Here is a 22,470-nt window from a genome sequence, read left to right on the forward strand (position 1 = left end):
TTTTTATTTTAATGTTCCTGGGTTTCCCCCCATCTAATTTGGAGTACTATACGTCTCCAGTTTTACATTTAATTCCTAAGCAGATTTCCTTGGAAGTAGGTACCTTTGAATTATTTTAAAATGTATTTAAGATCACAGCCATAAGTAGGTAGAAAAATATAACTGGAATAAAGTAAGTTAATAAGGTTGCCCCAAATTTGCCTGTTTTCTTGAATAATTCCATTTTTATTTCTGACTGGTACTATTGCAATATCTGTGGTGAAAAATTATACAGGTCAAAATAGAGAATGTGGTAAACTTGTAGCAGTTCCATAGCTTTGCTTATAGTTTCAAAATGTGTAAGAATTACATTATCTGAAATGAAATATTTCTGCTCTATCCAAATGAATAGTTAAGGTCAGCATGATAAAAAATAGAAAAATCAACTAAAAAACTGAACAATTAGCATTTTTAAAAAGACATGCAGTTTCACCTTTCTTGCATAGCTCATTAAAGCATTATTTTAAAAATTAACTTACCATGGCATTTGTGCGACATTCTGACAGCTTAATCACAAAACAAATTTCAAAACAAATAGGCACTGTCTTTTATATGGGGTCTCTAAATCCCTAGTAATTGATACCAGACCTTGGTAGAGAGAAAGAGTTCAGTTCCCACAAAAGAGAAGGTTTTTCACAGCTACCTCACACAGAAGTAAAAGAGAAAAGTTATTGTCTTCCATAAGTTTCCGCAGCTAATCTTAGGGCCTTCAAGGTATTCCTTGTTACTTCAGTATAATACTCTGCTAGAAATTTAAAAGAATCACTTCTTTTTTCAAACCCATCATCCTTGGAAATTTTATAAAGGAGTTCCTAATTTCTCGGACTAAAATGTCAAACCATAGAGATATAAATAGCACAATAAAAGCTTTGTAGATGGCACAGTAAACATTAGAAATAATATTTGCTATCATACCTGTTAGAGTATATTTTGAACTGTAGCCTATTTATCTACAACAATAGCACAGATAATAATATGTCATTAAAATAATTTAGTGCTTTTTTCAGAACTCTGGAGCATATTTTTTAAAATGTGGCAGCAAAATATTGTTATGGATTAGGTTAAAATAAACAGAATAAATTTGGAAAAGTAAAGTTTGAAATAAAAATATGTACTGCCTATCTTAAATTGAGATTATCAGTTATTTTTATTTTCTAATTAATTGGATTTATTCTTCCTAAGCCCTTGGGATGATGTGGGCATAACAATATGTTAATTATTGTGATGCTTCCTTCTCTACCAGCAAGGATAGAAGTGTCTTCCAGAAGATGCACATGGTCAGGATGGTATTGTAATGCACTCTATATGGGTCTACCACATTGAGACAACGCTGTAGCTAGATGATTGATGGAAAGAGGCTATCAACAGCACATAACTCTGACACTCAAAAGCTTGTACTGGCCGCCCATGTACTATCAGTTCCAATTCGTGGTTCATGTATTAATATACGGGCAGCGGTCATTTTAGACATCTCCTCTTGACATGCAGTCGCTGACTCATGGGTCCTGTTGGACCCAGAAGAAGGCAGAATGGGGGTGGAGCAGGTCGGGGGGGTGCTTATACATGCTCTGTTGATGGAGTGGGGGGCAGGAATGGTCGGCACCTGTATATGAACAGCTTGGGGCCAGGATATTTCAGAGGCCACCTGATCCCTTATATCCCTGCCCAGTCACTGAGCTTCAAAGACATTATTATTAATAATAATCTCCAATGCCAGTACTGCTCAGCTGCAAGTGGGGGGGGTCAGAGGGAGGGCACTCTGCACATGCTCAGAGGCATGCAGCTCTTTCCCAATGCTAGCGTCATTGCTTGGGCACCGACAAAGACGTTGATCATAAGCGGCCCACAGATTTTGGGAATGGCTTTGCAAGGTCAGCAGAAGAATGCTGATTACAGGAGGGCTGGAGGCTCTTGCTCCTAAGGGTGCCTGCCATTTTTGCCTTCCTCCAGCCTGTGGTTGATCTCTGCTCACAGGGCAGCGTTTCTTGCTGTTTGCCCACCCTTTCGATGAGCAGCATGACCCCTCGTCCCTCCATGGCTGCCCTTCTGCAGCTCGCCACCACACGCTCTGGCAGGGAAAAGGAAGGCTGCTTGCGCAACACCGTGAGGCATGTCCAGAACAGCAGAGCTCCTCCAGAGCACACTTGCGCCATCCTTTGGACATGCTCAGCAGCAGTGCTCTGGCCTTCACTTCATGCTTGCTGTGGCGCATGGAGCCACTCGAAAGGCTGGGAGAAGAGAGTTTTGCTTGGGGAGACAGATGTGTCACTGCCCTTTCCCTCCCGCTGCTCTCACTTGCTGTTGGATGTAAAGATCAGTGCTTTTTCCAGAAAAAGAGTTGCCAGTACTGTGTACCATTGGGTATGACCAGAAAAAAGCACTGATGATGATGATGATGATGATGATGATTAAACTGAATTCAGGTTTTGTAATTGTAACTGATTTTTATTTTCATTTTTTGTACACTCATTAGATACATTTGTGATTAAGCTGTATATGAATTGTCGATATATAAATAAAATGAGTGGCCTCAAGTCATCTGCCAACCTTGATTTTCAAGTCACTGGGCCAGATCCCAAGCCCTTGGACCTGGCGCACCTGGTACATTTCTGTATTTTAGCCTCAGAGGGACTCAGCAAAAGTGCTTTGGAAGAATGGCTACTGGACTGTAATGGCAGTGAAGGAAGCTCAGTGCTCCTCATCCGTGCAACCATGTTTTTGTTTAAATCAATTCCAGGTTCCTAGTTGATTATTGGTACACCCAGGCTCAAAGACACACAGATCTGCAGTCACCACATCTGGTTTATTGAAAGCTGTCTGGAAGGGAGAAACTGCTCATAGCAGTTATGGGGCTTTGCTTGCTTAATGTTTCTGAATTTATATTAACAGTATCCCCAAAAATTAATGAGGCTAAAGACATGTCTGCATTTGCAGATTGACGCATGATATATAGAACCTGTTTTTCCATGTGGGCAGAGACAGAAATGTGTAGAATACACCCCATATTTTTCAGGGATCAAAAGCACAATTTGGAGTTGTGGTGTGGTAGTTGTAAAAGAGAGAAAAACATTTCCTGAAATATAATTCCAATAACATATATTATTATTACCAATAAGGTGGGAAAAGATTGTTGGAAGTACAGAAGGAAAAAACCCCCAGCATTCTAGCAATGGAGAGCCCTTGAGAGCAACAAATATTCCCTCAAAGGAGGAAGGCAAGGAGGCTGTGAACAATGAGAGTAACAGCATGTGCTGGTGGAAGAAAGAGAGAGAGAGATGACTTTTTGCAAGTTTCTTTGCTTTGAGTTTACCCTATTTATATTGCACACAGTATATTTATTATATAATTTTGCAGGAAGGTTAACTGACTTTTGATGCCCCTAGCCCTCATCCACCATTCAGGCATGGGTTCAAAATAATCACAGCCTCTCTGGATTCAGATAACAGAGAAATAGAGCTGGGTGTCATCAGCATATTGATAAAAACATGCCCCAGATTTCCTTAGGAGTGTTTCCGTGGTTTCTATAGCACAACTGCCAGAGGGCAGACACAAAAGCCCCAGGGCTATTCTTGGTCCTACAAGCAGGAATGGAGCCACTGTAAAAGAGGACTACAGGCTCACACAAACCATTCAGGAGCATAGAGTGGTCAGAAGCTGTTGAGATAAAGCAACCGGGTGACATGCTCCATCCGTCTCTTGGAAGAAGGTCATTAGGGCAGCCAAGGCCATTTCGGTCCCAAACCCAAGCCTGGACCCTGTGCTGATGTTCAGGGAACGGAATGTGATTCATTTGCCTCCTATGTTAAGGGAAGGAACATCATCAGCATTATCATCATCGACCAATAAATACATCAATAAATAAATCATTAAATGTTTTAAGGTAAAATAAATATGAAAAAGAAAACATATTTTGAGTCATCCGTCATGCTTGTTTCTCACACCGAATGGGCATAAAAGGCCAGGGTTAGATCTTCTGCAGGTATGTTGAGTAACTAATAACTTTATATTGCATCTTGCAGGGTCATTTCAATCCCTAGCACTTCCTGTGCTGGGGTGTGTGTGTGTGTGTGTGTGTGTGTGGTTGGTTGTTGTTGGGCTTTTTTTGTTCTCTCAGTCATTTCCATAGTAGTAGAATTTGACCACAAAAGCTGAAAGAGCAAAACCACAAATAGTTCACTAAATTGAGGGCTGAAGTATCATATGGCAGTTCATACCTTGTCGTAGCTGAAGACTACCTGGGACGTGGAGTTGTAGAAGGATGACACAAAAGTTTTCTTTGCTGTCAGGTTGCATTTGATTCCATCAATCATTAAGGACAGGCTGCTCATTTTTTCAATCTTCTGTTCTCCACATTTCCCCTAATATAATGGATTTTTGTATGCCATTTTCACCAAGATATGCATTTTATTACATATTACTTGGCTAGCGAACTGCATTATAAAATTTGGAGAAGGACCAGTTTCAAAGGATGGCTGGGGTTCAGTCACGTTCAGGCTGGCAGAACTACTGGACTCATGAAGTTGAGATATGCAGCCTCATCAGCTGTATAGTTTGCCAAGGTCTGACAGTCTCCTGTTTTTTCATTCTGAGGCAAGTAGCAAAACCAATTTCTCTACCCTGGAGACCAGGGATGGTGATGCATGGCTTGTGGGTGACAAGTTTTACAGTTCTGCTAAAAATGAACTTAAATATGTGTGTGACATCTTAGGGCTGGTCCAACACATGCATTGAACATCAGTCTACTTGATGACTCAGAGCTGAATTGTGAAATAGCAGGCTTGAAAGCAAAAGATAAAAATTATATGGTTCTCATTTATGAGGAGTCACTCACACAAGCCATTAAAAGACAGGCAGTGTGAAAAGCATTAAATGGTGGTGAATAGCTGGGTTGTGTTTTAATCATTTGTGTACAGAGCACAATATTTTATAGTGTTGTCCTTAATTTTATCCCGTATCTCCCCCATAACATTCTCCATCAATAAAAAATGAAAATAAATTGCTTTAAAAGATAAAAATTTTGAAATTATCATGGGTGGGGTGTAGAGTTTTTGTCACATTTGTCTTTCAGGGTGGCCTTCATTCTGCAACTCATCTCTCCAATTATTTATGTTCTGCAGCCTTCCTAGGTGTCTCCACTTCCTTAAACAAAGCTCTGATACCTTCAGTTTTGCTTTTGGTGTGGGAACCCATGGAGGCTGCGTTCCTGACTGCTGTTCTTTTTTTATTCTAGTGAACTCTTGTTTTACTTTCAAAGACATTGTGCATATTTATTTTAAAATTAAAGGAAAGACTTCTCCTGAAAGTACTACCAGTGCACACAGTGATCTCAGGCACTCAGTAGCCATCTCCCCCAGCTTCAGTTCACTCCCAGGGGGAAGATGTGATGACCTAACTCCTCCCAGGAGGCCTTTCCAGATTGAGAAGTGCAGTCAGCCAGGAAGGCTGCAGAGCATTGGAGAAATGTTCAGTGGAATGAATGTGTGCACACCAAATGTGTGCTATGCTAAGGTATGTTCAACCCTGCATTTGCTGAAATTCTGAAGAAATTCCAATGGCGGCAGGGATGGAAAGTGAAGCCGATTTGCAGAATAAGAAAATATTTGAGGACAGGTTTCAGCACAGCACTAGCTGCAGTCTGAAGAAGTGTGTGAGCAAAGGGCTGTGCCCAATAAAATGCATATGCCTGATTGTGAATGTGTTGACGAGGACAAACTCAAATCAAAGAAACTTGCAAAGACTTTATTTACAATGTGCAGATAAATGCACGAGGCACATGATGTATGTTTATTTTATAAATACCAATAAATGTGTCAGCCCATGCTGTTAGCCATTATTAAGAATTCCCTTTCAGGCATTAGAATGCCAGACCAACACACATACCTTGTTTTCTATGTGGTTGTGACACATGCAGGTAAAAATGCACAGAACTGCTTCTGTTGTGTCTGGTTTGGTTCTGAGTTCTAGGCTCTTCACATACTGTGAAAAATATATCTCTACCACAGACTTAAATGCCTACTGAAATGAATTGAGAGACCCCACTTGACATGGAGGTTTGGGTCTTAAATTTCCAATAATAGCTTTATGACTTTTTCTTTTTTGCCAAATCATGAATTTCAATGTCAGTCTTTTGCATCATTGTAATGTTGACTCTTTTAGCCCCAAACAGCTGAAGCTATCTGGTTCTTGTCAAGGATTGTGAGTTTTATTGGTGCAGAACTTTCTTGAACTTTCTCGAAAAACACACTTGCAGCTGTTGTTTATCTGTTTAGTCACGCGAGTCTGTGGGACTCAAGGTCACTGCTCGGCGGCGGCCAATATATCTTCTGCCTGCTGAGCAGTTCTGTATCAGTCCTTTCTTTCTGTTTTCCTCTCTTTTACTTCTGTAACTGGACACTCTCTTATGAGCTGAAGTTTTTGTACCTTACTGAGGATCAATTTTTACACTTTTAAGCCTCCTCACTAAACTATTACTGAAGAATTCTGCTGCCTGTGTGTGTATTGTATTTGCACTCTGCACAGGAGATGGATCCCATGCATTTGCTACTCTGCTGCTTTCTGCCCATGCACTGGAGTTGCTGTACTCAGGCATGGAGACAGGGGGTGCCTGGATTTGCACCAGCCCTGTCAGTCCTATCACAGGGAGAGAGAATATACATTAGAACATACAATCATACCTCGGAAGTTCAATGGAATCCGTTCCAGAAGTCCGTTTGACTTCAAAAATGTTCAGAAACCAAGGCACGGCTTCCAATTGGCTGCAGCAGGCTCCTGCAGCCAATCAGAAGCTGCAGAACCCATGTCAGATGTTCGGGTTCCAAAGAACGTTCACAAACCGGAACACTCACTTCTGGGTTTGCGGCATTCGGGAGCCAAAATGTTCGACTTGCAAGGCATTTGGGATCCAAGGTACGACTGTAATGCATTTTGCACACCTGGAGAAGAAAAAGAAAGACAGAATTGATATCTGCATATTGATTGTTCTAAACAGAGTTGTAAAATTGGGGCGGGAATAAGATTCATAATTGATTGAGAAAGGGGGATATTAAAACATGCATGATTGTAGTACATCAGATCTAACTACACAGAATCTGATGCAACACCCTGTTGCTTTGTCTGAGAGCTGCACACCCACCACCAAGGGCCAACAATGTATGAAGAGTTTCTGAGTTTTGGGGATCTATGTAAAACAGTAACTGTCCTGACCACCTATACCTATTCTGTTGACCCCTCAGTAGACAGAGCAAAACTTCCGTTAAATAACGCCCATGAAAATATTACAACTCCAACTTTGCTAATATAATAGCAATAACTACCTGGGGGCTGGGAAGCAACAGAAAACATAAAACACCTATGTCCAGTCCTCCTTCATTTTTTCACACAAACATTAATATTCATATCAGCAATAATATTAAGGTGAATAATATTAAGGTTCCCTTTCTGTGAACAACATTTTGCTTCATTTGTTACTTCACAATCAACCTCCAACTTTTCAAGCAGTCCCTGTAACTGTATTTGACAGCCATTTGGTTTGCAATGATAAGCCACAGGGACGTTTATCTCTCATGCTATGAAAAGTTTATTCTACTAATATCTGCTGGTCAAGCTGTGTTGAAGGCACAAGAGCGGGCACTGCTGGATTTTCTTCTGGCTAATTGGCAGCCCTAAAGATTATTCAGAGTTGGCTTTGACTTAGCAAATAGGGTGAGAGGGCACAGGAATGGAGGTGGTGCAAGAGAAGAGGAATATAGACAGCAAAGGTCTTGTACACTGTTTCAGCTCAGAGCCTCCTGGTCTTCTTTCCAGGCAAATGGTTGCCTTGGGCTCAATTTGTTCGTGATACTGAAAGGAGATGGACGGCAGCAAGATAATCCCACAGGTAAAAGCATCCTCCTATTCTGCAAGTGTACTTTCTTCTCCTCACCCTCCTTTCTGTAAACACACCTTCTCAAGGCACACTTGCTCATAGAGGCAAAGTCGGTAAAGAGAGGGGTAGAAAATTAAGCTGACTGCACTATAGTGCTAGAGATCATGCAGGAGAATTATTCCATGGTTATTCAGTCTGTATATAACACCTAGAGAAAGCAAATAACCAAGAGCTTTAGCATTTAAGCAGTTTTAAAATACAGCAGTTGGGAATTACTCAGTTTCTCTTGTAATTAATCATTTGAAGCCACCACACAGTGCAAAGCAACTGCTACGTTTATTTTATTAATGATGAACTGTGATTTGAACCATGGAATAAGATGATATTTTGTGGGAGAGGAGTCAGACATCAGTTAATTAATCATGGGGATCAAATGATATCATCCTCCTGCCCACTGCCTCCTGTGCCCACCCTTTGGACTCCTGCCTGTCCCTGTAATCTGGTCCAGAAAAGCATTAGGTATAACCTACAAACCCTCCAGTGCCCAGGGAACTCAGATACCTCATTGAATGCCTCTTGCCATACAAACCTACTTGGTCATCCTTAGAGACCTGCCTCCAAGCAGTGTTAGAAAATTGGATATATAAGCTAGGCTAATATATGGCTCCTTAAACCAGGGTTACTGTCGCCAAAACAGAATGCCTAGTTGCCATTTTTGGGCCGGACTGCTCAAAAGTTGTATTTTTCAATATGATTTCTTGGTTCCTGGAATTCATTCTGATTGTGCAAATAAAATATAATGGGTAGAATTCTACAGGATGTGTTGCAAGTGTCAACAGTCAGTATCCAACAATCCCCAGGCATGCATCTCCGGATGGTGGAGGTGTCAGGTGCCACCCTTGGTCACAAGTAGCCAATAGCCAGGTGCAAAGAGTGTCTGGTGCCTGGTGAATTTTGGATGCTGCCTCCTAGTTCCCCCTTCCCCCAGCAGAAGAATGTCAGGTGACAACAAGAGAGAGGGCCTTCTTAATGACACCCCCCCAGCTTATTGAATTCTCTATCCAAAGAATCTCACCTGGTGTTCACATTAACATATTTTTGGTGCCAGGCTTTTGAATGATTTTAAACATCTTTATTGCAGTTTCTATTGGCTATTTTTTAATCTGATCAATTCGTGTTGATGCTGCTGCTGCTGCTGCTGGGGAAATGGTTCTGATTATTGCAGTGATTCTTTATAATAGCAGATTGTGTTGTGTTTTTTATATTTCTTCTCTTTGACTGATTGCTATTGAATTACTATTTGGTAGTTGGCTTCAGGCTTTGGTGCAAAGCGATGAATACATTGACTTATTGTTATACATTGGTCTTTATTGAGCTTTTGTCACTAAGGGCAAGTGACAAAGGGTTCAAGCCGCATAGTGCAGATCAAACACCAGACTTTCAAATCATAAGTAGAATAATAGAATCAGAAGAATTAAGCCCATGACATCCAGTTCATTTAGTTCATCTTCCTCTTACTGATGAGCTGTAGCCTATCCCCTGCTCCTGTCACGTTCAGCCACTTTGTTAACTCGAAAACTAACTTTCTGAAATGCATTACTGTTTCCACTTTATTGACACATACATACAATGTTAGTCTTTTGTGATAAAGATAAATGTATTTGGCACTGGATACTAACTTTTAATAATCTTTTCATTACAAAATGGCATGAGTTTTAGTGGACAGCAACCTATTTCATCAGTTTGTTCTTTTTGGTACTTTGAAAAGGAACTAGCTAATGCCAGGGCCTTGGAGTCTTATCAAAGAGAACTACTTGCACCCATCCATTCCTATTGGTTTTGGTGTACTGCTGTCCAGATTTTTAACATCTCTTATGAAGAAGGCTAGTAGTACGGAATCTTTTCACAATTACAGCAGCGCCTTGGTTGTCGAACGGCTTGGCTCCTGAACAAATCGGCTCCCAAATGCCGCAAACCCAAAAGTGGGTCGAACCGACTTCCGGAACGGATTCAGTTTGACAACCAAGGTACCGCTGTATTCTAATAATAGTAGGGAAGTGGATCTTTTTATACCTGTTTCTGCTCTCCCTCCATTCCTTCTTGATTAGCAAATTGTTCAATAGATGACTGGGTAGAAACATAAAGTGAGGCCTGTGTATTACAGGTGTTTTCCATGTTTATCAGACTTGTATAGAAAAATGTTTGATACAACCTGTGGTGATGCATTTAATAGGGATATTGGACATCATCCTCTATGTGTCCTTGAATTGATATTGAGTCTGCAATTGGCATAGGTTCTCCTACAACCTTGGTGGAGGAGCAGATACTAGATGTTCCAAATGTCATTGTGGAATCTCTCCCTCCTAGTAATCTACTCCTGTGGTAATGTCACACAATACGGAAAGGCAAATCTGTGCTTTCCACTAGCTGTACACCCAACAAGGACCTCTTGATGTCTTTTGGTCTTGTCAGGTGAGCTTGTATAGGATGATTTTCCCAGATGTCAGGCTTGGAAAACCGAACTATTCAATGCTAGGAAAATTTGGAAGGGGATTGAAAACAAAACTACTAAAATCATAATGTCATCATGCAAAGCTGTGGTGTGACTGCACTTGGAATGCTATGTACCATTCTGGTTACCTCACCTCAAAAAGAATATTGTAGAAAAGGCTCAGAAAAGAGCAAGGTGATCAAGAGGGATGGAGAAAAAGTGGCAGCATTGGGGCCTTTTTAGCTTACAGACAAGGGAAGTAAGAGGTGACATTATAGAAGTTTATAAAATTATGTATGGTGTGGAGACAGTGAATAGAAGCTTTCATAGAATCATAGAGTTGGAAGAGACCACAAGGGCCATCGAGTCCAACCCCCTGCCAAGCAGGAAACACCATCAGAGCACTCCTGACATATGGTTGTCAAGCCTCTGCTTAAAGACCTCCAAAGTAGGAAACTCCACCACACTCCTTGGCAGCAAATTCCACCGTTGAACAGCTCTTACTGTCAGGAAGTTCTTCCTAATGTTTAGGTGGAATCTTCTTTCTTGTCGTTTGGATCCATTGCTCCGTGTTTAGGTGGAATATTCTTTCTTGTAGTTTGGATCCATTGCTCCACTTTCCTCCCTCTCATTAATAGAACCCAGGACCATCCCTTGAAAGTGAATGTTGGAAGATTCAGGACAGACAAGAAGAGGAACTTCATCTCAGTTCATAATTATGCTATGAAGTCCACTCTCTCAAGATGTAGTGGTGGCTTTAAAAGAGGGTTAGACAGACACTGGCTACCAGCCTTGATGGCTGTGGTCTACTTTCAGTGCTTCTGTACTAACATCCTGCTTGTGGGCTTCTCATCTGGTTGGCTGCTGTCAGAGGATTCTGGACTATGTGGGCCTTTTGCCTGACCCAGGAGGACTTTCCGTAGGCAATATTTGAGCTTTAAAATGTTTCTTCTTATATTTCAATACGGGTTTGCTGAGGTTCACCTTCCTGAGTCAGGAAATACAGCATCTCTCTGTGTGATACAGTTGTCTGTCTGCACAGGCAGTTTTTACATGTACAGTTTTTTACAGTTGTAACATGTGAAGTGGTCCTTAGGAGTTTGTTAAGTAACTGAAGAATGTGAAAAAGGTATGGTGTATACTTTTTTTTATTTAAGATCCCCAACTTTAATAATTAATGTTAAGAATAATTGCAATAATCAACTGTATACCAAGAAAGAACATCTTGGTATTAATCATTTCTGTTTTTACTTATTAATGTTGTACTTTCCTATTGATTTTATCTTTTTGTGTATAAATGGAAAATTTGAAATAAATATTTTTACAATGCCTATTTGGATCTCCAGATTATGTCAATTTGACTTTTAATTAAAAAGGAAAGTTGGTTTTTCTGTGAAGAAAACACCATAGTAATTCATTTTCAGATCTCCCTACTGCTTTGATCCCATTTTTGTCCTCAGGCATCAGTGTGGGCAGGTGCTAATAAAAGCTTATTACTGTATTGGCAGTGCCAGGTGCTGTACCTCTGTAGAAGTAAGATTAATTTTCTATTTCTGGCTCTCCTAAACCCTAACCCTGCCATCCTTTCCGTGTAGGCTCCCAGATTCACCCACAATGACCTGATTGTGATGAGCATGTGCTGTTCTGAAAAACACATTTGTTTGAATAATATGTAATGATGATTCCAAGTTGAAATGTGGAAATTATTTTCAATAAGTCTGGTGTGAAATCAAACATTAAATGTGTGTGTGTGTGTAAATAGGCCTAGGTTTCCATTTTTATCTCTATACCACAGATCCATGGACTGCAGGATCTTGTATTTAGTGCAGAATTTTGTTAATTACTGCACTGTTTTAAAAAATAAGAAAGTTGCTGGCCCTTATAGCTGCAGCAATACACTTCAAAATGGGTGGCAGCTGGTGAATAAATTTTTCATGAATTGAGGAGGGTACATTTCAGTGCCAAATGTATCTCATTTTGCTTCCCATAAATAGAAAAGAAGACTATACAGTGCAAAATAAAATAAAAAGCATTGCAGATTTGCTCCATTTGCATGGAATTCCTGTTGTGGAAGTTGATTTTCTTGGGCACGTATTTTTTTATTCTTTAGTATGGAGTACAACAGAGATATCTTTCCTTCAGCAAAATGCAGGAAGTGCATCTGGGTATTTTAGATTTTTGTTTGTTTGTTTGTTTTACCACCCTTCATCCAAAGGTTTACAACATAAAGACACAAAATACGAAATACATAATATATCAATAAAAGACCAATAGCACACACATAGACACACTCATTTAAAAGGCTATAGATTGTTTAACACTCAAAGGCCTGGTTGAAGAAATAGATATAGAACATATTTCCTTCATTTCCGTGGGCTAAACTAGGTGACCCAACTCTACCATTCTATAGAAAAAGATATATTTGTAACTAAGCAAAGTGTTTATCTCCATCTTTGGTCTATTCTCTGAAGACTTAGAAAGCATTTGGCTGACTGGTGCAGTCAGTGTAATTGCTAACTTGCTGTTGCCAATAGAAAGAGTGCACCACCCTCGCATAGGAGCAATGCCCACTCATATGGGAAGTTGCTTTGTGTGCAGTAGAGCCGCTGCCCCCCCCCCAATGTGTGCACCCCACTGAGCCAGGCAGTGTTGATGGGACATCTGGGTACCTTGCCAACAGAAACATGTAGCTCATCTGCATCAAGGTGAAAGGTAACTAGGGATCAGGAGTGCCGACTTTCCTTTCCTGAGAATGGCCTGGGGGACGAAGGTGTGTATATGTACTCATGCTCTAAAGGTGTGGGGGCGGTTGTTGCTCCTAAGGGGTGCAGCAAGGCCAGGCCTTGGCTGGTACTTAGACCAATGTTTCAAAATTTATTTTTTCATACTAATTTTGGTATTGTTTTATAGTGCTAGTTTAAAATTGTATATAACTTTTCGCTGCCTTAGCATGGGAGTACATTTGTGAGGCTAGAAAGCAGAGTAAGAAATGCAAAAGTGAATATGTAGATTCCAGCGGAGGAATATGAATGTATTAACAAGAGTTGCAGTTAAACTATGCAGAACCAGTTTTATATATTAAATTAGAGATGTCAGCAAAGTTCTCCAAACCAAAATTTGAAATTATACTTGGGAGCTTATAAAAGCACACCTCGGGTGAGAGGCAAATCCTGAGATTATTCTTTGGCTCAGATCAAAATCCCACCTGGCAAGCAATTCCTCACTCTCCCCATCCACCTGACACTTGGCCCTTTCCTGTTCCCCAAACCCATTTCACCCCCGTCTCAAAGCACATTGACCTCTAACCCCTCCCTTACCTTTAAGAAGCAGCAGCAAATGCCCTTGCAGCAGGTCCTCAGGAGAGCCCCATTTCCCTTGTTTATCCTTGTTTATATCCAGGTTGGAGAACTGAGGCTTTGTGTGGCTTGAAACAAGGTTCTTTATTCTTTCATCTACTGTATTACCTTATTTCCTTGATTTGCTATGTCTGCTTCAGAACACATATCTTTCACATACTACAGAAGATGGAATAATCTGAAGCAGACAGTAATATTTGAGAGCTGTATACAAGAATAACAATAATACAGTGCAATTGTCTTATGAAGTTATTAAATAGTTATAAAGGAGATAAAGAGCAGCTAAATTATTTATTTAAAATATTTTGTTATAAAACATTTATCATTCTAGAAGAAAAAACAGCTATCATTAGTTTTTACAATTTTCCCATAATCTCTTCCAATTGGGAACTAAATTTAAAATCCCCCAGAAAAATGTGGAAGGTAAACCTAATTTTCCAATCATTTTCATGCCACCACACCCAGACCCCTATATCTATACCTCCCAGTAAAGTGATTACTTGCATATCCAAACCCTGCCCTTCACTCCAGGCCTTACCAGCTATATGCATATTATCCGCAGAGCTGTCCTTATTTTTGCTGTCTGTCTATCTTGGTAGATCACAAGTTCTGCAGGTGGAAGGACCACTTCACAAACACTCACGGCAGTTGCCATAGTGGGAGACATTAGGAACTGAATTCATCTCAATTTGCAGTCTACCTCAGTCTATCCCCAGATTTCATTTTTTGTCACATGACAGTGTAGCCAAGAGATGGAATCTAGGACGTGCCTCACAGTTTTAGAACGCCACTCTTACAAAGCTTTATTGTAAGCTCTTTTTCCAATTTTTCTAAATTTCAGAATACAAGTTAATCTCATTTCTACTATTCTCATTTATACTATGTCTTATCAGGTTTCAGCCCCCCCCCCCCAATTACATGTATTCAGATTAATTAGCTGCATCCAGTTCATGAAGAGCCTTGCCAAAAAAGTTTCATTCCCAAGCAAGTAATGACACAAAAAACATATGTCTATTCCACATAGCATCCTAAACAGGAAGGTGGGCCTTGTGGCCTCACTTCCAAAGGGCAGGAAATGATGCTTCTATTCCTAGCTTCATTCCCACTTTCCTGTGTGACCTTTGGCAAGTCACTCCATCTCCCCATTTATCTGCTATGCTAACTGTACAGTTGTGATAATTATATCTCATGTGGGCAATATAGTTGTGGCAATTTAAATTGCTGAAAGAAAAGTGCCTGGGTAAGAATTTCTACAGTGGCACAAGATATCATATGCTGATGTTCTTTTCATTATATATATATATATATATATATATATATATATATATATATATATATTTGCTTTCGTAGATTTTCACGGGTACAGGAATGCAGGTTTTGGTGTCTTCGGGTGTCTTCCCGTGTAAGAGTCGGGGTGTCTGTGCGACGTTTCGACGAGGTCTCACTCGTCATCTTCAGGCTGGTGCTTTCGGCTTCTTGTTACTGGAACAGAGCAGAATCTGGTGTTTGAGTTCCTATAAATACTGTTGAGGGGTGTGGTGTATAGCCTCCAACGTTCTGGGCAGATCGCCAATGTGTTAATCGCCAATGGATACCAGAAAAACAGGGTTACGAAGCTAATCCAAAAAGAAACACCCCCCAAAAACCAAGACACAGAAGAAAACAATGGCATGGCCCTCCTTCCTTATATCAAGGGCACTACAGACAAAATCAGCAAAATCCTCCATAAACACAATATCAAAACAGCCTTCTGCACCAACCAAAAAATAGCCAATATCCTCAGAAACCCAAAAGACAAAATCCAGCTGGAAAACCAAGGGGTCTATGAAATACCCTGCAAAGTCTGCCCAGCCACGTACATTGGACAAACAAACAGACGAATAAATGCACGTATCGCAGAACACAAGAATGCCGTCAAAAAAGAAGAAAAAACTTCCTCTCTTTTCCAACACATGAAAGAAACAGGACACGAAATTAATTTTGCAGATTCCAAATTGCTCTTTAACATGGAACATCACCACAAGAGAATAATCATGGAAGCCATCGAGATAGAGAAACACCCTCACAACATGAACAAGCGTGACGACACGTCCCGCCTGCCAGACATCTGGAAATTAGCCCTCCCCACAAAAACCGACACCAGAACCAGAGGCACACAGAACGCCGTCACCAATCAACCACACCAGACCCAAACCCAGACCCTCTCCACAGACATATTACAGACTCCATCCAGTAGCCAAACTATAGTGGCACCTCCGGATGCTGCACCCCCCTGCAATCCCTACACAGATCTGGCTGGCACAAGGCACAAAACCACAGCTCGCCCCTATACACGAAGCCAAGCCAGAGCACAACTAAATGCAGCACAGCCATCTTCTCAGAAAAACTCTTCACAAGCTCAAGAGGTCAAGACACGAAAGCTTTAGCAACTAATCTACACTTAATGACCCACCCAGTGGTATTCAGAATATCACTCATGAAATCACCCAAGATATCCCTCAAGTAATTAAGGAACAAAAGAAGAAAAGGCACACTAATCTAGGAACTTCCTCTCTGCCCAGAACGTTGGAGGCTATACACCACACCCCTCAACAGTATTTATAGGAACTCAAACACCAGATTCTGCTCTGTTCCAGTAACAAGAAGCCGAAAGCACCAGCCTGAAGATGACGAGTGAGACCTCGTCGAAACGTCGCACAGACACCCCGACTCTTACACGGGAAGACACCCGAAGACACCAAAACCTGCATAATTCAGCAGCATTATCTGGTACTGATATATATATATATATATATATATATATATATGCTGCTGAATTCAGGTCAATAATTAGAGTATCACCTTTCCCTCATTGAATATGACAATGCATATGACTATGAACTCTTCCACAAGCAGAGAAGCAGAGGCCTGACAACCATATGTCAGGAGTGCTCTGATGGTGTTTCCTGCTTGGCAGGGGGTTGGACTCGATGGCCCTTGTGGTCTCTTCCAACTCTAGGATTCTATGATTCTAAGAGGGTCAGGATGCAACAGGCCAGATGTTCCAATAGGATGAGGAATACACCTAATAGTGGGGGAGGGGAACCCAAAGCATGGCTGAAAGCAAATGAGCCATGGCAGACCCGACTGGGATTCCTCTTCAGTAAATCTGACTTGGATAAATCCTTCTGAACTCCCAAATAATCTCTAGCCAGCTTACAGTGCGTTTTTGCACATTGTCCTGGGTACTATTTCAAATATTGAGGATAAAATTAAGAAATGAAAATCTAATTTGTGGTCATCAGCTTAGCTATTCCTGGTTTATGACTACAGCCATACCTTGGATCCCGAATGCCCTGGAACTCGGACGTTTTGGCTCCCGAACATCGCAAACCCGGAAGTGATTGTTCAAGTTTGCGAACATTCTTTTGGAACATGAACATCCAGTGGGGCTTCCGCAGCTTCTGATTGGCTGCAGGACCTTCCTGCAGCCAATCAGAAGCCATGATTTGGTTTTCACATGTTTTGGAAGTCAAACAGACTTCCAGAACGGATTCTGTTTGACTTCCAAGGTATGATTGTGTGTTGAATTACAACTTGCTCTTTCTTCCGTAGGCTTGCCTTTCTTAGTATATAGTTTGCTTTTTTGGCTATCAAATAAATAAATGGCTAGTATTGCAGGAATAGAATCAGAAATTTTAGATACAGTTTCTTTGGTTGCGGAAGGAGAAGTGCCAGAGATGACTAGAGCCTCTTCTAAAGCCAACAACATGTTTGTTTTCTGTTGCACACTGCCCCGTGATCGTCAGGTGAAGGGCTGTATGTAAATTTAATAAATAAATGAATAAAGCTTTTCTCCACAGTCGGTATGCAAAGCAAGTGGGCTGTAGAAAGAGAACCAGGTGCTCTGTCCCTCCTTTGCCAGCACACTCACTCAACCTGGAGGGCATTTCTGGTCACCAAGTGGTTAAAAACAAGATGTTGTTGTTGTTTACTGAGCCAGTTGGTGTGTAGATTATTTCCTTTGCACTTAATCACCCGCTTATATTTCCCAGTGCCAGTCTGACATTGTTAGTCATTCTTCTGGATGTGTGTGAAAAGCACACACACCTCAGCAAACTAGCCATAAAATTATGTCTTCCTCACTGAAGGCAAAATTGAGTACACCTGTAATAACAGTGCAGTAAAATACTGTCCACCTATTTCTGGGCGTTCGTCTGTGCTGCTTTCCAAGCACTCAGAGAAACAGAAGCCCATGCCCTAGTATATATTGTTTTCTTTAAAATAAGTGCGTTATTGTTGTGAAATCTTAAATATGCCTGACTGCATTTCCTTACAACCATTTCTTACCATCCCTCCTCTTTCTGCTATTCATTACCCTCGTTTCCTCTTTCTCTCTCTCTTTCTCTGTTTTCTTCTCTACTGCAATGGTGGTTGGACTGGTAGGGTGGAAGATAGGGGTACTTGGATCTACAGTGGTACCTCGGGTTAAGAGCTTAATTTGTTATGGAGGTCGGTTCTTAACCTGAAACTGTTCTTAACCTGAAGCACCACTTTAGTTAATGGGGCCTCCTGCTGCAGCCACACGATTTCTGTTCTCATCCTGAAGCAAAGTTCTTAACCCGAGGTACTATTACTGGGGTAGCGGAGTCTGTAAGCTGAAGCGTCTGTAACCCAAGGTACCACTGTAGTACCAAAAACAAGTATTTATTTAAAAAAGAAAAAAATGTGCCAATACTCACAATGAAGTTGTTACGGTAAGTGCCACACTTTTAACATGGGCAGGAGGTGCCGGTACTGTGTATCCTGGCGTATCCCCAGAAAAAAGCACTGCCAATAACTAATTCTAGTTTTGTCCCCATCCTCCTCCCTGATGAGTTCTACAAAGGTAATACTGAGTCTGAGGAGGCGGCGGCTGGTGGGCAGTCCCAGCAAGAGGGCACACACTTGGAGACGGGCTGAGGGCAAGCTCAAGATGGTGAGACATTGCCCCTTTTATCCAATGTGCCAGCCTCCACTCTCTTGCTGTCAAAATTTAGGCTGTGTGCTCCTTGGGGCATGGATTTGTCCTTTTAAAAAGTTGTGTGAGAAGGCCAACATATTTGGTGAATATGTCAAATCCAGGTTATGAGGGGGCCTTACAACGCAGATGCCTCCCTCCAAATATTTGTGTTTGAGGGATTTTGTGTGTAGTTGTCTGAGACAGTAAGCAAATAAAGCCCAGGTCTGATTCTGTGCTACAGCGAGACCTATCTTGCTTAGTTGTGCGGCTGGTAGAGCAGCCAATAGCTTGCACTGATGGTGTTGCAGCTGAGAAACACTTCTTTTCCTAAAGCCACCTTGTGAGCTTACGGGGCAGATATAATTTGAACTGGATATATGAAGCACATCTCTTCATACGTTAAAAATATGAAGGCTGTCTGTGGGATTAAAGGGGCAACAGGTGACACTTCTGGCCCAAGGTTGAATGGCTTTCTCCCCTGCCTTGAGATGTGCCCGAATATCTACCAAGGGAAGTCCTACACATGTAGATCTCGGTGTGAGTAGGTATCCATGGGAGATGGAACCCTGATTATAGAAAGCTATAGCTCCCAAGGAAGCCTTTGCAAATATCCATGTTCAATGCATTAATGTTGGAAGGAGCAGAAGGGTCAATGGTCATTCTAATGGTCAATCTAATGGAGCAGCCCCTTAATGCCCTGATTTCATGAGGAGGCCTGTAGTTTCACACTGCAAAGCTGGAGGTTTTGGTATTATTTTATTTTATATAACCTCAATCCCCACCCCCACCCACCTGCATTTAGAGATGCTCTTGAGTCCTCTAAAGGGTTTTATAAATCCTAACTATGATTATTATTCTGTTCTTTCAGATCACTCTGGTATGCCATTAAACATTGCTAAATGCAAACAAGATATTGTGATATTTAGATTTGTGATTTCTATTCTAATGACAGTTGCCTACAAACAAAAAACTGGCTGACTAACTTGATAGTTGTGGTGACTTGATAGTTGATTGCTGGGGGCATGAACTCTGCTCCCTCTCCTGAACATTTTTAGCTATCATGCCAAATAACTGTTGATGAATATCATCTATGAGTATATCTAACTCATTTCTAAAAGCCATTTAAATTGACATTCAGCATTATTTTGTGATATGGCATGCTCACGAACCTTTGAACTGTTCATAGAATGAAATGGTCAGCAATAAAATGTTCTCAATTCACTTTCTATGAGGGAAGGAAACGATGAAGGTTTTGCTGGAATAAACTCTGCACACATATCTTAAAGCTTAGACAGGCTCTAGGCTGAGGACTAGGAAGGTTAAGTGAGAAGAGTCCTCTGTTTGGAGGAAGAGGGCGGAATCGGTAGTGAGATACAGGAAGCTAAAGAAAAGTTAAATGAATGAACTGGAGTGTGGTGGGAGGGGAAGTGGAATAAAGAGGAGATGCGGAGTTGAAGAAAGGAGTGGGGAATAGGATAGGGCAGTCTTCCCCAACCTTGGGCCTCCAGCTGTTTTTGGACTACAACTCCCACCATCCCTCGCTAGCAAGACCAGTGGTCAAGGATGATGGGAATTGTAGTCCAAAAACAGCTGGAGGCCCAAGGTTGGGGAACACTGGGATAGGGCACAGAGCCAAGGGGAGTGCTAAATGTTCTATATAAAAAAGAAATGTGCTGAAGTTACACAGGTTAAACTGCATGCTACCTTACCTATAAAGCCCTAAATGGCTTGGGACCTGGCTGCCTTCTCATGAACCAACCCACTCTCTTCATTTGACATAGGAGTGCCTTCAAGTTCCCTCACCATCTGAGGTAAGACAGATGGCAGCAGGTCAGATAGCAGGTGTTAAGAATGCCTTTCCTGGAAAAGCTGGCCGGGTGTCAACTTTGATGCCTTCTCGAGACCGGACAAAGGTGCTCTTTTTTCATTTGCCCAAGCAGTCAAACATCTATTATAACGGTTTTTAGTTTTGTCTTTGTACTCTGCTGAATTTATTGACTTTTAAGGCTGCTGCAGTTTTAAGGTTTTAGATGGAGTTTTTATGGTATTTCTTGTCTGCAACTGTACATTGCACAGGAGTCTTGCACTGAACTGCCTATAAATAGGTTGGAATCAATAAATAAACAAATTAAGCAAATATTAATGCAAAACATTGTGTTGTGTATCTAGTAGGAGTTTCCTGCTCCTGCTTTTGCACAAAACAGAGACCCTTATTCTTATTTGATCTTCCTTCATTTTTAAAAGGAAAGGAGGAGGCTGCAACAAATACTGTATTTTTCGCTCTATAAGACACACTTTTCCCCTCCTAAAAAGTAAGGGGAAATGTGTGTGTGTCTTATGGAGCGAATGCAAGCTGCGCGGCTATCTCAGAAGCCAAATCCCTCTTGCTGTTCTGGCTTCTGGGATTCAGAATATTTTTTTTCTTGTTTTCCTCCTCCAAACCTAGGTGAGTCCTATGGTCTGGTGCATCTTATAGAGCAAAAAATACGGTACTTTCTCAAATAACATAGGGCATCAAAAAAGTTGTCCACTGTTGTAAGTGTTATCTGACATGGTCAAAATTGCTATTTTAAGAGAAAGCAATATTTTGTAGCAGAGTCCCTGTAGTAAGACACTTTTAATTTCAAGTCCACCGACACACATCTGAAAGGAACGGGAAGATATTGCATCATGTTACATTTTTAGAAAGGGCCTTATAACCACAAACTCTCCATGTAAAATTATTGTGAGGAGTATTAAAGTTAAGCTGTGATCCTCAAAGAACTTAGCATCTACTGGGGCATGAGTGTTATGACTATTATGAAGGTCAGCCATTTTTTGAAACTAGAAGCAGGTGCAAAAGCATAAAAGGATTACTGAACTATTTTGAACATGACAAAAGGGGGCGAGACAGAATGTGTGATTGACTTGGGCTTCCTGTTTCCTGCATCCTCAGTTGGGGCTGAAATTGAGTTATCACATTTCAGGGCCAGGACTGGGGGTGGGTGAGATGACAGCGTACAATATGAATTGCAAATGAAACAGAGAAGCTCCAAAAAGTGCACAACAGTTGTGCATAATGGGGACCCTCCTCACTTTGGGGGGGGGGGATAATCTTGCAAATCACTCTGGAAAGCTTTGTGAATTCCACAAGCCTTTACTCTACCATTTGTGCTTTCGTCCCTTTTGCAGTGTTTGTATTGTGTTCATTCTAAGAAAAAAAATGAAAGCTCACCAGCATAGTCTAATTCTAGTGTGCGAGGTGTGGGGAGTCCAGTTTAATGCCATTTTACTCAACAAAAATGCTGAAGCTGACAAAGGCCAAGGAGACTCTGCCACTCAGACTGTCATTCAGTATACCTCTTTGAACATACCTAAAAAAGCACAACATAGATATTTGTGGTAGCAAAATATGCCTTAAGATTCTAGCAAATCTAGTTCTCAAGTGGCTGTTCAATCAGTAATTATTATAAAGGATCACACACTGATCAAAAAGGCATCTAGTTAGTAGGAGTGAACGTTTTTTTGAACATGGCCATTCAGTGGAATAGGAGGGCAATGTTTAGAGACAAGATGTACATAGATATATGTGAAATGTGTCCCTATTTCGTCTTTCTAGCATTCTGGCTTCACATGTCCTGGACACTCGTCTCAGAAGGCACATATGTAGTTTTAGCCATGCAGATATTCTTGAGTGTCATTGTTGTCTGCAGTTGGTTTGCTTGCACAACATCTTGAACATTCTGTCACTACTTTCCTC

At 41.1% G+C, this 22,470-nt stretch overlaps 1 protein-coding gene across 7 annotated transcripts in view; it reads left to right on the forward strand.

Annotated features, from left to right (window-relative positions):
* The window catches only part of LOC309532705 (uncharacterized protein), a 187,706-nt gene that overhangs the window by 109,096 nt on the left and 56,140 nt on the right, over window positions 1–22,470 (forward strand). Inside the window, exon 4 of one of the 7 annotated variants that reach the window (XM_082223356.1) lies at window positions 11,033–11,592. The exons of the other annotated variants lie outside the window; for them this stretch is intronic. Coding sequence (XP_082079482.1) covers window positions 11,033–11,297 — 265 coding nt within the window. The 3' untranslated portion in view covers window positions 11,298–11,592. Of the gene's footprint in view, window positions 1–11,032; window positions 11,593–22,470 lie in introns of those variants that run through there. 7 annotated transcript variants of the gene reach the window in all.

The sequence above is a fragment of the Podarcis vaucheri genome, assembly GCF_965113315.1.
Source record: "Podarcis vaucheri genome assembly, chromosome: 5".
NCBI classification, from domain to species: domain Eukaryota; kingdom Metazoa; phylum Chordata; class Lepidosauria; order Squamata; family Lacertidae; genus Podarcis; species Podarcis vaucheri.